Genomic DNA, 13,360 nt, shown 5'->3' on the forward strand with positions numbered 1-13,360 from the left:
TGACTAATATGAAATGCTCTCCTTTATATCTTTTGATTGATTTTAGTTTGAAGTCTATTTTGTTAGTTATTAATATAGCTACACCAACTTGTTTCTTAGGTCCATTTGATTGGAAATTTTTCCCCCAACCCTTTACTCTGAGGTGATGTCTGTCTTTGAGGTTGAGGTGTGTTTCTTGTATGTAGCAGAAGGATGGATTCTATTTTTGTATCCAATCTATTAGCCTGTGTCTTTTTATAGGTGAGTTGAGTCCATTTATATTAAGGGATATTAATGACCAGTGATTGCTATCTCCTGTTAATTTAGTTTTTGTTGTTGATGTTAATTTGAATGTTTTTCTCTACTTGGGGATTTGCTGCTGTGAGATCATCAATTGTCTGTGTTTTTGTTGATGTAGCCAACTTCCTTGCTTTAGAATTCTCCTTCTAGTACTTTGTGTAGAGCTGGGTTTGTGACTAGGTATTGGTTAAATCTGGTTTTGTCATGGAATATCTTGTTTTGTCCTTCTACAGTGATTGAAAGTTTTGCTGGGTATAGTAGTCTGGGCTGGCATCCGTGGTCTCTTAATGTCTGCATAAAGCTTGACCACGGCCTCCTGGCTTTCATTGTCTCCAATGAGAAGTAATTCTGATAGGTCTGCTTTTATATGTTACTTGGCCTTTTTCCTCTGCAGCTCTTAATATTCTTTCTTTATTCTGTATGTTTAGTGTTTTGATTATTATGTGGTGAGGGGACTTTTTTTGATCCAGTCTCTTTGGTGTTCTGTAAGCTTCTTGTACCTTCATGGGCATATCTTTCTTTAGGTTGGGAAAGTTTTCTTCTATTATTTTGTTAAATATATTTTCTGTGCTTTCGAGTTGAACTTCTTCTATACATATTATTCTTACGTTTGGTTTTTTCCATAGTGTCCCATATTTCCTGGATATTTTGTGTTAAGCTTTTGTTAGATTTAATGTTTTCTTTGACTGATGAGTCTATTTCCTCTGTTGTATCTTCAGCACTTGAGATTCTCTCTTCTTTCTCTTGTATTCTGCTGTTTGTGCTTGCATTTGTGGTTCCTGATCGTTTTCTCATGATTTCTGTTTCTATAATTCCCTCAGCTTGTGTTTCTTTATTGTCTCTATTTCAGTTTTCAAGTCTTGAATAGTTTCTTTCATATGTTTGATTACTTTTTCTTTTTTTTTTAAGGGATTTGCTGATGTCTTCCATTTTTTTGTCTTTTCCTCCATTTCTTTGAGGGAATTTCTCATTTCCTCTTTGAGTCTCAAACATTCTCCTGAAGTTATTTTTAGATCATTTTTTTCTACTTCATCTATATTTGGTTGTTCAAGTCTTGCTGTTGTAAGGTCTCTAGATTTTACTGGTGTCATGTTGCTCTTTGTGGTGTTGTGTGTGTTCTTACCTGTCTACTCATCCTTTCCTCTAATTGGTATAGTTGGGGTTGTCTGTGACTCTGGTGATTAATCTTCTAGATGCCAGTGGATCCAAGGCTCAGATGGTTGTTCTTTGTGGTACAGTCAGTGCCATGGTTTTGTTACCCCATTGGTCACTCCTTGTTCCTGGAGGTCTCAGGCCTGCTCTGGTCTAGGTTGCTGGCTCAGACCTGTTTCTGTAAATGTTCCTGGTCTGGATCTGCTCCTGCAGAGGTCCCTGGCTTAGGGTTGGTCCTACAAAGGTCTCTGGCTCTAATCTTCTTCCCCGGGTGCGCCCGCACCCACAGAGGACCTGGCTTAGGCCTACTTCCTCAGAGGTCCCAGACTCACGCCTGGACCTGCAGCAGTCTCTGGCTCTGGCCCACTCACTCAGCAGTTGCTCCCCTGTGTCTGCTCCTGCAGCAGTCTCAGGCCCAATCCCTCCAAGGTCGCTGGTCCAGTCCTGCTTGGGCAAAAGTCCCTGGTCTAGTTCATGTCCCTGGTCTGGTTCTGCTCCTGCTCCCATGGAGTTCACCATCCCAGGCCCGCTCTGGCCCAGGTTGCTGGCTCAGTTCTCCTCTGTTTCCTAAAGCTCATGTTTGAGTATATTTTAGTGGGGAAACTGGCAGAGTGGAAAGCCGAGGGCAGTGTTGGGGCCAGGCTGGAGCCTGGAGTGCGTGTTCGTGAGCAGCATCTCTCTGCACCCTTTGAAGAGCGTGACGAGGACATCAAGAAGATCCAGGCCCAGATCAGCAGTGGTGTGACCAACAACGCGAGCTTGCTGCAGAATTACCTCAAGACCTGGGACATGTACCGGGAGATCTGGGAGATCAACAAGGACTCCTTCATCCGCCGCTACCAGCGGCTCAACCCCCCTGTCTCTTCCTTTGATGCTGACATTGCCCGGTGAGTGAAGAAGGGGAGGTGGAGGTGGGATTGTCTAAAAGAAGAGCACTCTCTGGAGGAAGAGAGTGGGGCTCGGCTGGTCCATTCCGGTAGTTCTGGACACTGCGTGCCCTGGGCTGCAGGAGAAGAGCGCTGGACCTTGGCTTCTTGAGGGCGGAGATCCAGAAAGAGGCTGGGCAAGGTTTAGGGAAAGCTAGCTGTTTCTTTAGAGGAGTCTCGCAGGGGCTGGTTGGGAAGTAAGAGATACTAGAGATGGAGAAGGTAGAAGAGCGGGGAGTCATGGCGCCTGTCTGTGATCCCAGACACGTGTAGCATGAGGGGCAGAGGGGTGTGGCCTGAGACAGGTAGCAAGACCACGCATTAAAAAAGGGGGGGAAATGGGGGGGGGGGAAGAGAGGGGGAGGAAGAGAGGAGGAAGGGAAGGGCAGAGAAGGAAAGCCTTTGGGGCTGACAACTCTAAGGTGCTGGGCTGGAGCTAAATGGAAGAAGATTCTTAAGATCTGACGTAAAGTAACTGCCACCTTTTCCCCTGGCTATGGCCGTTCATTCACTCAGAGCAATTCTCCTATGAGCCTTGAAGAAGTTTTAAAAGAAAGAAAAGAACTCTACAGGCCTTTCTCCTCAGGGGCGGTAGTGTAGTGGCTGGGAGAGTGGGAGGCTGGCACGCGGCCCAGCTCTGGTACTGACTGGTTATGCAGTCCCGGGCAGAGTTTCATACGCCCCAGGCCTCAGTTTCCTGTGAGACAGATACTATGTGACCTACAGTAGGGTGCTGTTCTCTGTGAACTCTGCAAGCTTGTAAGACGCTTTTTGTGCCTCTACCGGCTCCATGCATTTGTACTAGGAGTATGTGTGCAAGCCGCGGGGGCCAGCTCACTAGGTGTGCCAGTTGGTGTCCGTTCCTATAAAAAAATCCTTGAGGAAAACAAACCTATCCAGAAAGGTTTGTTTTGGCTCACAATTGGGGGAAAGTTTAGCCCATGACCAGTTGACTCCATTGCTTTGGGCTTGTAGATGTGTACTATAGTGGATGCAAAGCCATCAGCCTGTGCCGTAGGATAAAGGCAGAGAGAGTGTTGGGGTAGGGGCTCCTCCAGGCATCACCCCAGTAATAGGAAGACTTTTTCTTTGGTTCACCCCTTTCTACCAACTCCCAGTAGCACCAAGCTGCAGACTGAGACTTACCACACAGACCTGTGGGGAATTTTTAAATCCACAGTAAAGCAAAAAGAAAGGATTTCCAGTCAGAGACACCAGGAAAGGCCTGGTAAAGATGGCACCTATAGGGGCTGTGCATTCTCAGAGAGCTGGGGTTTCATCAGGCGGAGATGGTGGGGCCCAGGAGGAAACAGTGCAGACTGAGGTATAGATGGGCAAAAGCAAACAGACTGGAACACGGACACAGAAAAGGAGGCAGACAAAGGGGCCGCTGTACATCCCCTGAGGCTGTCCTATGCCATCCCTACCTATGCATGAGGACTCAAAGGCTCAGGATGGTCAGACAGTCCCAGGAGAAAAGCATACAAGGTTAGTCCAGCGGTAGTTCCAGCTACAGGAAGCTGAGGCAGGAAGACCACTCGTGTTCAGGAGTTTGAGGCCAAGCCAGGTAAAATGTAAAAAGCCTATCTCCTAAACCAAACGTCTGCTTGAGGCAACTAAGCTAGAAGTGGTGCGGTGTGAGCCCAGCTTGGACCTAGGGGACTTCAAGGCTGTGGGTCCCGGGGGGGAAGTTGTGACTGCGGATTCACGCTGTCCAGTACTTGGGAAGCTGGCATGGCCACAGCAGTCTGCCAGGAATGGGTTGGCCTGGGTGAGACCTGGCAATAGAACTGCCTAGAACTGCAGGTTTGGGTGAAAGGAAACAAGAGTGGAGTTTGGGTGGTGGTGTTGGGGGGTCACCAATGAAGGGATAGAGCTCTCTGAGCAGACCTGGGCCCTTGCAGCTACACAGAGGTGGCTAACAATGTACAGAAGGAGGAGACGGTCCTCAACGTTCAGTTCGTTCTGCTGGACTGTTCACACCTCAAGTTCTCACTGGTGCAGCATTGCAACGAGTGGCAGAATAAGTTTACAACGCTGCTCAAGGAGATGGCCGCTGGGCGCCTGATGGATCTGCACAGCTACCTGAAAGACAACGCCGAGAAGTAAGACTTGGCTTGGGCATGGCTGTGGGTATGTGCGAGCGTGAGTACTCGTGCACGCGTGTGCGTGCATGTGCTTTCCACCAACAACACCTCTTTGCTGACTTTTAGAATCAGCCGCCCTCCCCAAACGCTGGAGGAACTAGGGGTCAGTCTGCAGCTCATGGACACCCTGCAGCATGACTTACCCAGCCTGGAGACTCAGATCCCGCCCATCCACGAACAGTTTACCATTCTGGAAAAGTACGAGGTGCCGGTTCCAGACAGTGTAAGTTCCTGCTGTGTTTGGTCCACCCGAGTCAAGCATGTGTCAGTGGCAACAGACTGTAGAGGGAGGAGGTGAGAGATTCAGAACTCCCGAGGACCACGGCTAACTCAAACAATGGTGCCCCTTAGTTTATATACTTCTACTAGACCCAGCAACTTGAGATTGGTTTCTACGGGATCAGTCATGCATGGACTGTTTATGACCGCTGGTCTGGAGGGCAGAGATACAGCTAACTGACAGAGAGCTGGGGGGCGGCTCGTTGGGAGAGTGTCGCCTAGCATATGTGACACCCTGGGTGCCCAGCCTCGGAGAGGATAGACCTCCTGCGTGTGGGTCATTCCGCCTTCTCTCCCTCCCAGGTCCTGGAGATGCTGGACAGTCTCAATGGGGAGTGGATTACCTTCCAACAAATCCTGCTGGACAGCGAGCAGATGCTGAAGAAACACAAGGAGAAGTTCAAGACAGGCCTTATTCACGCAGCTGACGAGTTCAAGAAGAAGGCACACAACCTTCTAGATGATTTTGAGGCCAAAGGTATTCCTTGCTCCACCTCTCTCCCCTTCTTTAGACTTGGTTTTGTGACTCAGAATTCAAAATTTTGCCCTGGAAAGGTGAAAACAGATGGGGGTGTGCGGCACAGGAAGGTTTGGAGCTGGGAGAAGGGAGCAGGCCGCTCAGGAAAGGGAAGGAACCTCGAGGGGACAGAGGATGAGCTCACCTGGAGTCACGGGTTTCTGGTTGGAAGGCCTGGGCCAGCAACGTTCCCAGTGTTCTAACCCTGACTTCATAGTCCATTGTTCCTACATGCTTCCCCTTTTCACCTCCCCTTTCCTCTCACGTGACAGTAGAGTGGGGTTTGCCCCCTGAGCTAGAGAGCCACAGACTGCTTTTTGAGAGGCATGGACCCGAGCGGGATCTGAGCCACATGTTGACTTCCCACAGGGCCCTTTACCAGCAATGTGGGCCACACAGCTGCGCTGGATCAGATCGCACAGGTGCGCGCCATGCTGATGGCCATGCGGGATGAAGAGAACAACCTCCGCTCCAACCTGGGCATCTTCAAGATTGAGCAGCCAATCTCCAAGGACCTCCAGAACCTGGAGAAGGTACTGTGCTGAGCTGGGTTCCATGAAAACCAGGGACAAGTGGCAGGGACAGGACAGGTTTCTGAGGACCTGGGAATGGTTCATTAACAGTTTTGCGGGTTTTTGTTTTGTTTTATTTTTTTTTAACTGAGGTAAAAATTCATACACTAGACCAACCATTTTATTATTATCATTACTATTTATTTTTTGGTTTTTTGAGTTTCTCTGTGTAGCTTTGGAGCCTGTCCTGGCACTCGCTCTGTACACCAGGCTAGCCTTGAACTCACAGACATCCGCCTGCCTCTGCCTCCTGAGTGCTGGGATTAAAGGTGTGCGCCACCACTGCCCAGTCTCCCCCCACCCCCGATTTTATTTAAAGTTGTTATCTCTTTGAGTACTGGACTTTGCTCCATTTTACTTCTTGGTGCCCTTTTTCTCCTCAAATGGTACATTTTGTATTTTTCCTTGCTCAGTTTTCTCCTTTTCATTATAGATCAGCATAAAGGTGCCACTAATAACCACACAACAGAGTCCATACTGGGCTGTCTTGAAATCTCCTCTGCCAACATCAATTTAATCCAGAATTCTTCAATCTAGCATTGGGCAGTTTTTTTTTTTGTTGTTGTTGTTTATTTGACAAGGGAAGGAAGCAGACATATTCTTTGCCAAAATATCACCAGCACAGTCTCTAGGCCACCTGCTAATATTCTCCTCTGAAACCTTTTCACTGACCCACGTCCCATATCAGCCGCAGTGCCAGCCTCCACGCTTCTGCTGGGATGGCACATTTAACCCCATTGAAGCCCCCACCCAAAGTCTTCCAAATTCCTCCGAACAAAAGTATGGTCAGGCCTCTCACAGCAATGCCTCAGACCCTGGTACCACCTTCTAATCCTTCTCAAGTTGTTCCACTCCCTGGTGACTAAGCATTCATATATGAGCCTATGGGGCCATCCTTATTCAGACCACCACAGCTACTCTTCCAGAGGGCTTGGGTTTGATTCCCAGCACCCATATGGAAACTTACATAGTCTGTAATTTCAGTTCCAAGAGATCCAATGTCCTCTTCTGGACCCTATGATACTACAGGCACATGGTGTGTAGACATACATGCAGGCAAGACAATATTCATAACATAAAAAATAAATCCTTAGAAAAAAGATTCTAGGTGGCTGGAGAGATGGCTTAGGGGTTAAGAGCACTGGCTGCTCCTCCAGAGGTCCTGAGTTCAATTCCTAGCAACCACATGGTGACTCACAGCCATGCATAATGGGATCTGATGCCTTCTTCTGGCATAGAGTACCATATACATAAACAATTCTTTAAAAAATTATGAAAAAGTAGAAAAAAGATTTTCTAAAAACGATTAAAAAAACCCCAAACAAAACATTTTCATTGCCACAAGAGGAAGTCATGTTTCTATAAGCAAACACCTCCATCCCCTCTCCCCAGCCCCCACCTCCATCCCCTCTCCCCAGCTCCCACCTCCATCCCCTCTCCCCAGCCCCCACCTCCATCCTCTCTCCCCAGCCCCCACCTCCATCCCCTCTCCCCAGCCCCCACCAACCTATTGTTCACGTGTATAGATTTCCCTGTCCTGGGTATTTCCCACCATTGGAACAATGTGATCTTTGGTCTCTGATTTCCTTCACTCCCACGGTGTTTTCACAGCTGATGGATGCTATGGCATGTTTCAGTATTCCATTCCTTTTCATGGCTCGCTAACATTCTATTGTTTGCTCGTTTTCACCGAAGTGAGCAGGGCTCCTATGAGTGTACATGTACTTGTATTTGGACGCCTGTCCCTAATTGTTGTGGGATAAGCCTAGCAATAAAATTGCCCGATCATATGGCATCCCTCACTTATGCTTCTGAGTCACAGCCAAGCGATCTTCCACAGCAGCCTTGCCATTTTCATCCCACTAGCAAACGGATGGGAATTCCTGGTTTCTCTTGGTATCCTTGCCCACATGTATTTTCCTTTACAGGTTTGTTGTTGTTCTAGCCAGAGTGGGTGTGAAGTGGTATCACATGGAGGCTCTCATTTTCATTTCCCTAAGACTCCGTGCTGAGGAGCTTCTCAAGTGCTTAGCATTTGATGAGCCCTCGAAGCCAGAGAGTAGAGGGCAAAGGTGAACTGGGAGGCAGCACCATCATCAGCTGGACAAGGGAAGGGCCTGCGTGCTGTCGGGGAGGTGGAGGGCCGGGGCGCCATGCCTAAGGCTGTCTGTCCATCCACCTGTCCCCGACAGGAGCTTGACGCCCTCCAGCAAGTGTGGGAGATCACTCGGGACTGGGAAGAGAGCTGGAACCAGTGGAAGACGGGCTGCTTCCTGACCCTGCAGACAGAGGCTATGGAGTCCATGGCCCATGGGCTGTTTCGCCGCCTCACAAGACTGGCCAAAGAGTATAAGGTACTTGGGGACAGACAAGATGGCCCTGTCCCAGCTGAGGAAGTGGGCAGGCTCCAGTGCCATGGGACTTCTGATGTCTCCCATCTTTGCTCAGGACCGAAACTGGGAAATTATTGAAACCACTCGCTCCAAAATAGAGCAGTTCAAGAGAACCATGCCCCTCATCTCAGACCTGCGGAACCCGGCCCTCAGAGAGAGGTGAGGCTGCCCCTGCCCAGCTCTGCCCGTTCTTGTCTGTACATGTGTATGCACATGTGTGGTCTATGTGTGCTTGCTTTCCTGGGTGTCCGTACCCATGTGTTGAAGTTAATATTAGATGTTCTTTTTGATCATTCCTCCCTTTTATTTAATGAGGCAGAATCTGAACCCAGAGCTTCCCAATTCCAGCTAGTCTAGTTAGCCAGCCTTCCCTAAGTATCTTCCATCCCTGCGGCCTGAGGGCAACTGCCCTACCTGCCTAGCCAGTTCTTGAGTTCCGTGGGTTCTAACCCTGGTCCCTACTCTTGTACATGAAGCACTTTTTTTTGTTGTTGTTGTTTGTTTTTTTTAAAAAAATATTTATTTATTTATTATGTATTCTGTATATAGTGTATATTCTGTCTGTGTGTATGCCCACAGGCCAAAAAAGGGCACCAGACCCCATTACAGATGGTTGTGAGCCACCATGTGGTTGCTGGGAATTGAACTCAGGACCTTTGGAAGAGCAGGCATCTCTCCAGCCCCCCCCCCATGAAGCATTTTTAACCACTGTGCCATCTCCCTGGTCCCAGGGTATTTCACTTTTAGGGAGTGAACCCAGGTCTTGTGAATGTCGGCACTGCCCTGCTAAGCCATAACACTAGTCCAAATTGACCTAAAACCTTTTAATTGCATTTGTTTATTATTGTGTGTGTGTGTGTGTGCGCGCGCGCGCGTGCGCACGCCACAGCTCCAGTGTGGAGTCGGAGGAAAACCTGTGGGAGTTGGTTCTCTCTCTACCATATGGGCCCTGGGGATCACACTGAGACTGTCAGGCTTGCCAGCAAGTGCCCTTGCTTATTGACCCATCTCACTGGCCCCAAGTTTGTATGTAACTGACAGAAAGTCACATATTTATAATGGCAGCATATGTCTTGCAGGGTGTGTGCACTGCGGGAGAGCTACACTGAGGGATTAGCATATGTAGCACCTCATATACCTGTTTCTTTTACTTCTGTGGAGAGAATATTTGAGCTTTACTTTTGGGGTATGTGTTCATCTGTGTGTGTGGAGGGGTGCAGGTGTCTGTGTACATGTGACCCCCCCAGGACTGGAGTTCCAGGCACACTGGTCATGGTTAGCCTTTTATAGGGGTGCTGGGATTTGAACTCAGGGTCTTATGCTTGCATAGAACTGCCTTTACCCAGGGAGCTTTCTCCCAACCCTTAACATTTATTCCTAGGGTGGATGTGGAGGTACAGCCTAGCTCCAACGTGTCTGCGTTTTGTTTAGAAACAGATAAAGATATCAGAACAGCACCTCCGTGGTAGTTCAGAAGATCCAGTACCTTCTTCTGAACCCTCGGTCACCAAGCACAAGCAAAACACTCAAACATAAAATAAAATGAATAAATCTATTAAAAGAAAAAAGAGCTAGGCAGTGGTGGCACATGCCTTTACTTCCAGCACTCAGGAGGCAGAGGAAGGAAGATCACTGAGTTCAAGGCCAGCCTGGTCTACAGGACAGCCAGGGCTACACAGAGAAACCAACAACCAACCAACAACCAACCAACCAAACAAACAAACAAAAAAAGAGAAAAAAGAAAGAAAGAAAGAAAGAAAGATAGATAGATAGATAGATAGATAGATAGGGAGCGGTGGCACACGCCTTTTATCCCAGCTCTTTGGGAGGCAGAGACCAGCCAGGGCTACTTAGTGGGCCCCTGTATGAAACAAAACAAAACAAAATAAAAAATAATAATTAGAACTGGAGAGGTGCCCAGTGAAGCACTGCTTATCCAGAGGCCCTGGGCTCCTTTCCCAGCATCTACATCAGGAGCTCACGGCTGCTTGTAACTCCTGCCTAACACCTGGACTCTGCAGGCACCTGCACTCATGTGCACTACCAGCCCCACCTCATTATTAAAATAAAGTTAAAGGTTGTACTTAGTTATTTACATACACATAATACATTGTTGCTAGCACTAGTAACTGTGCAGCTTAATCTCTTGAACTTGCTCCTTCTGTGTAGCTGAAACTCCATAGCCTTTAACCATCTCTCCCAACTCTGTCCCCCACGCCCCTGGAGCTACCATTCTCTCCTCTGCCTGTGTGAATGTGACGATTTTAGACTGTATATCTCAATAAGGTCATGCAGGATTCACCTTCCTGTGCTGGCTTAGTTCACTTAACATAAAATCCTCCACATCCCTCTAAACTGTTGAAATTATAGGGATTTCCTCTTCTCCCCCTCCCATCCTCCTCCCCCTCTTCCCTCCTCCTGCTTCTTCTTCCCCTTCCCTCCTCCTCCCCTTCTTCCCTCCTCCTGCCCCTCCTTGTCCTCCTCATCCTTCTCCTCGTTCTCCTTCTCCTTCTTCTTGAGACAAGACCTAACTATGTAACCCTGGCTGATCTAGATAGCACTGGCTGTTTAGACTGTAGACAGCTTAGGCTGACGTTGACCTCACAGACATCTGCCTGTCTCCGCTGGGATTAAAGGCATGTGCCACCACATCCTATATTTCTTCTTTTTGAAAAGCTGAATGGTTTTCCATCAGGCGCAGATACTACATTTCTTTTCCATTGAGTAGTTGATGGGCGCTTAGGTTGACTTCATCCGCACCTGGGCTGTGGTGTATGCGCTACAGACAGCACGGGCTGCCGTGTGTATGCGCTACAGATAGCAAGGGCTGCTGTGTGTATGCGCTACAGACAGCAAGGGCTGCCGTGTCCAGTCTTTCACTGTCTCCTGCTTCTTGTACTGTCCTGGGCATTCAGATTCACTGAGTGTGTGTCCACGGGCTCTTTCCTGGCGTCTCCCTCTGCCTCCTCTGGCTTTATCTATTATAACTAAGACTTGGGGTTTTTGTTTTTTTGTTTTTTGTTTTTTTTGATTCAAAAAGTTTTATTTTATTGTAGCCACCATTTTTTTTTTTGCCTTTGAGCAATGTTTTACCCCTAAGTGTTATGTGGGTGAGTCTAATCTAACCCCCCAATTTATAAGTTATGTAGACTCCCTAACCTGCGTTTCCTTGTCTGTTAATGCAATAGTAGCACTTCCCAGTACGGAGCACTTGTGAGAAGCAGAGTAGCGTGTGTAACCCTTAGCCCAGCACGTGAGCCGTCAGAGACCTGCACTAATGGATTGCGTGTTCGTATGCACACCTGCCTTACCTCCTCTCCAGAGGATTGACTCCTGGAGAGTGACAGATCAATCCTTGTATTCCCACGGTGTCTAAGACTGCACCGTGGAGCCTATTTAGCAAGATCCATTGAATTGGGAATTAACAAATAGCCAGAATTATCATGTTCCAAAGGGAGGAAACGAGAAGCGATTTTTTTTTTTAAAGCAATGCTGGGTATGGAATGCTGAGCCTCACACACGCTAAGCAAGAGCTTGATTGAGGCACACTGACAACCCAGGGATTGATTGACACTGGCTAGTAGTAGGCCCTGGAGCTGGCCTCCAGGTCAGACTTCTTGTTCTGGGCTGCAGGCACTGGGACCAGGTCAAAGAGGAAGTCCAACGGGAGTTTGATCAGGAGTCGGAAAGCTTCACCTTGGAACAGATCGTGCAGCTCGGAATGGACCAGCACGTGGAGAAAATCGCGGAGATCTCTGCTTCTGCCACCAAAGAGCTGGCCATAGAAGTGGTATGATAGCATCCTACTCCTCAGCCTCCTGTGTACAAACTTCCAGCCGCTGCCGCATTTAAGGCCCCCCCACAGGCTCCTCTCCCCTTTGTGGACTAGGTACATGGTTACTCTGTCCTCCAAATTCTCTTCACAGGGCTTACAAAACATTGCCAGAACCTGGGATGTGACGCAGCTCGACATAGTGCCCTACAAGGACAAGGGCCATCACCGGCTCAGGTAGCGAGGGCTCCACACGAGGTGGGCACATGTGGCCTGAGCTGCGGAGAGAGGCTAAGGGATTGGCAGGGGGTATGGACAATGATTTCCAGCCTTTGCACGCCAGGGGCACAGAAGAAGTGTTCCAGGCCCTGGAAGACAACCAGGTGGCTCTGTCAACCATGAAGGCCTCTCGATTTGTGAAGGCCTTTGAGAAGGATGTGGACCACTGGGAACGCTGCCTCTCCCTCATTCTGGAGGTTATCGAGATGGTGCTCACGGTGCAGCGACAGTGGATGTACCTGGAGGTCAGCAGCCACACTGCCTGGGCTGTCTCTGCCCCTGCTGGAGCCTGGAAATTGGCCTGCTGTCAGTGTCCTCTTCCCACCTCCTGAGACCCCGCCTTCTGACTCTCATCTCTGTACCTTACATCCCACCCAGGCAAGCCTGTGTTCTTCCAGATTTATGTTTTCCTCTTGGGCTCTGTCCTGAATTCCCAATCCCAGCTTGGCTTCTTGCCCTGGTTTCTAATGGTCTGACTCTTGTAGTTGGTTGTCATCTGTGGTCTGGGAGCAGAGTGTGGAGGGAGGGCATGTGCGAAATGGCCTCTCCCCCGGCTCTACGCCCCTCAGAATATCTTCTTTGGAGAGGACATCCGAAAGCAGCTGCCCAATGAGTCAGCCCTGTTTGACCAGGTCAACAACAACTGGAAAGCCATCATGGACCGGATGAGCAAAGACAATAACGCTCTCCGGAGCACCCACTACCCAGGTGAGGGCTCCCCAGGCAATTGTCCCGACAGCCCTCACTGCTCCTATGCATTTGTGAGGTTGTGGCCACATGCTCCGTCACTAAAATGTTCCATCATCACTATCATCAGTAGCCATGTTTAATCCCATTGCAGCTGTGAGTAGTGACACTACCACCGCTTAGCAACATTTGCTAATGTTAATCGAATACTGTTGCTTATTATTCTTATTTGTACAGTAGATCAAGTTAAACTGATACTAGGTGGAGTATCATCCAGTGCTTTAGAGCATGGGCTACCCAGTCAGGCCTTGTTGGTCCTGCGCACTGCAGTCCCCATCCTGTCATGGGAGTATTTGG

The 13,360-nt window shown here is 48.7% G+C and overlaps 1 protein-coding gene across 1 annotated transcript in view; it reads left to right on the forward strand.

Annotated features, from left to right (window-relative positions):
* Dnah2 (dynein axonemal heavy chain 2) overlaps positions 1 to 13,360 on the forward strand; it is a 122,200-nt gene that overhangs the window by 47,721 nt on the left and 61,119 nt on the right. The window contains exons 18-28 of the mRNA XM_041663942.1: positions 2,126 to 2,318; positions 4,262 to 4,462; positions 4,571 to 4,727; positions 5,087 to 5,261; positions 5,670 to 5,833; positions 8,065 to 8,226; positions 8,321 to 8,424; positions 11,899 to 12,055; positions 12,192 to 12,274; positions 12,381 to 12,561; positions 12,886 to 13,024. Of these exons, the coding sequence (XP_041519876.1) occupies positions 2,126 to 2,318; positions 4,262 to 4,462; positions 4,571 to 4,727; positions 5,087 to 5,261; positions 5,670 to 5,833; positions 8,065 to 8,226; positions 8,321 to 8,424; positions 11,899 to 12,055; positions 12,192 to 12,274; positions 12,381 to 12,561; positions 12,886 to 13,024 (1,716 nt within the window). The remainder of the gene's footprint in view (positions 1 to 2,125; positions 2,319 to 4,261; positions 4,463 to 4,570; positions 4,728 to 5,086; positions 5,262 to 5,669; positions 5,834 to 8,064; positions 8,227 to 8,320; positions 8,425 to 11,898; positions 12,056 to 12,191; positions 12,275 to 12,380; positions 12,562 to 12,885; positions 13,025 to 13,360) is intronic.

Source organism: Microtus oregoni, unplaced genomic scaffold, assembly GCF_018167655.1.
Source record: "Microtus oregoni isolate MIOR12 unplaced genomic scaffold, Mior012 000015F_ref0000493, whole genome shotgun sequence".
In the NCBI taxonomy this organism is placed as follows: Eukaryota; Metazoa; Chordata; class Mammalia; order Rodentia; family Cricetidae; genus Microtus; species Microtus oregoni.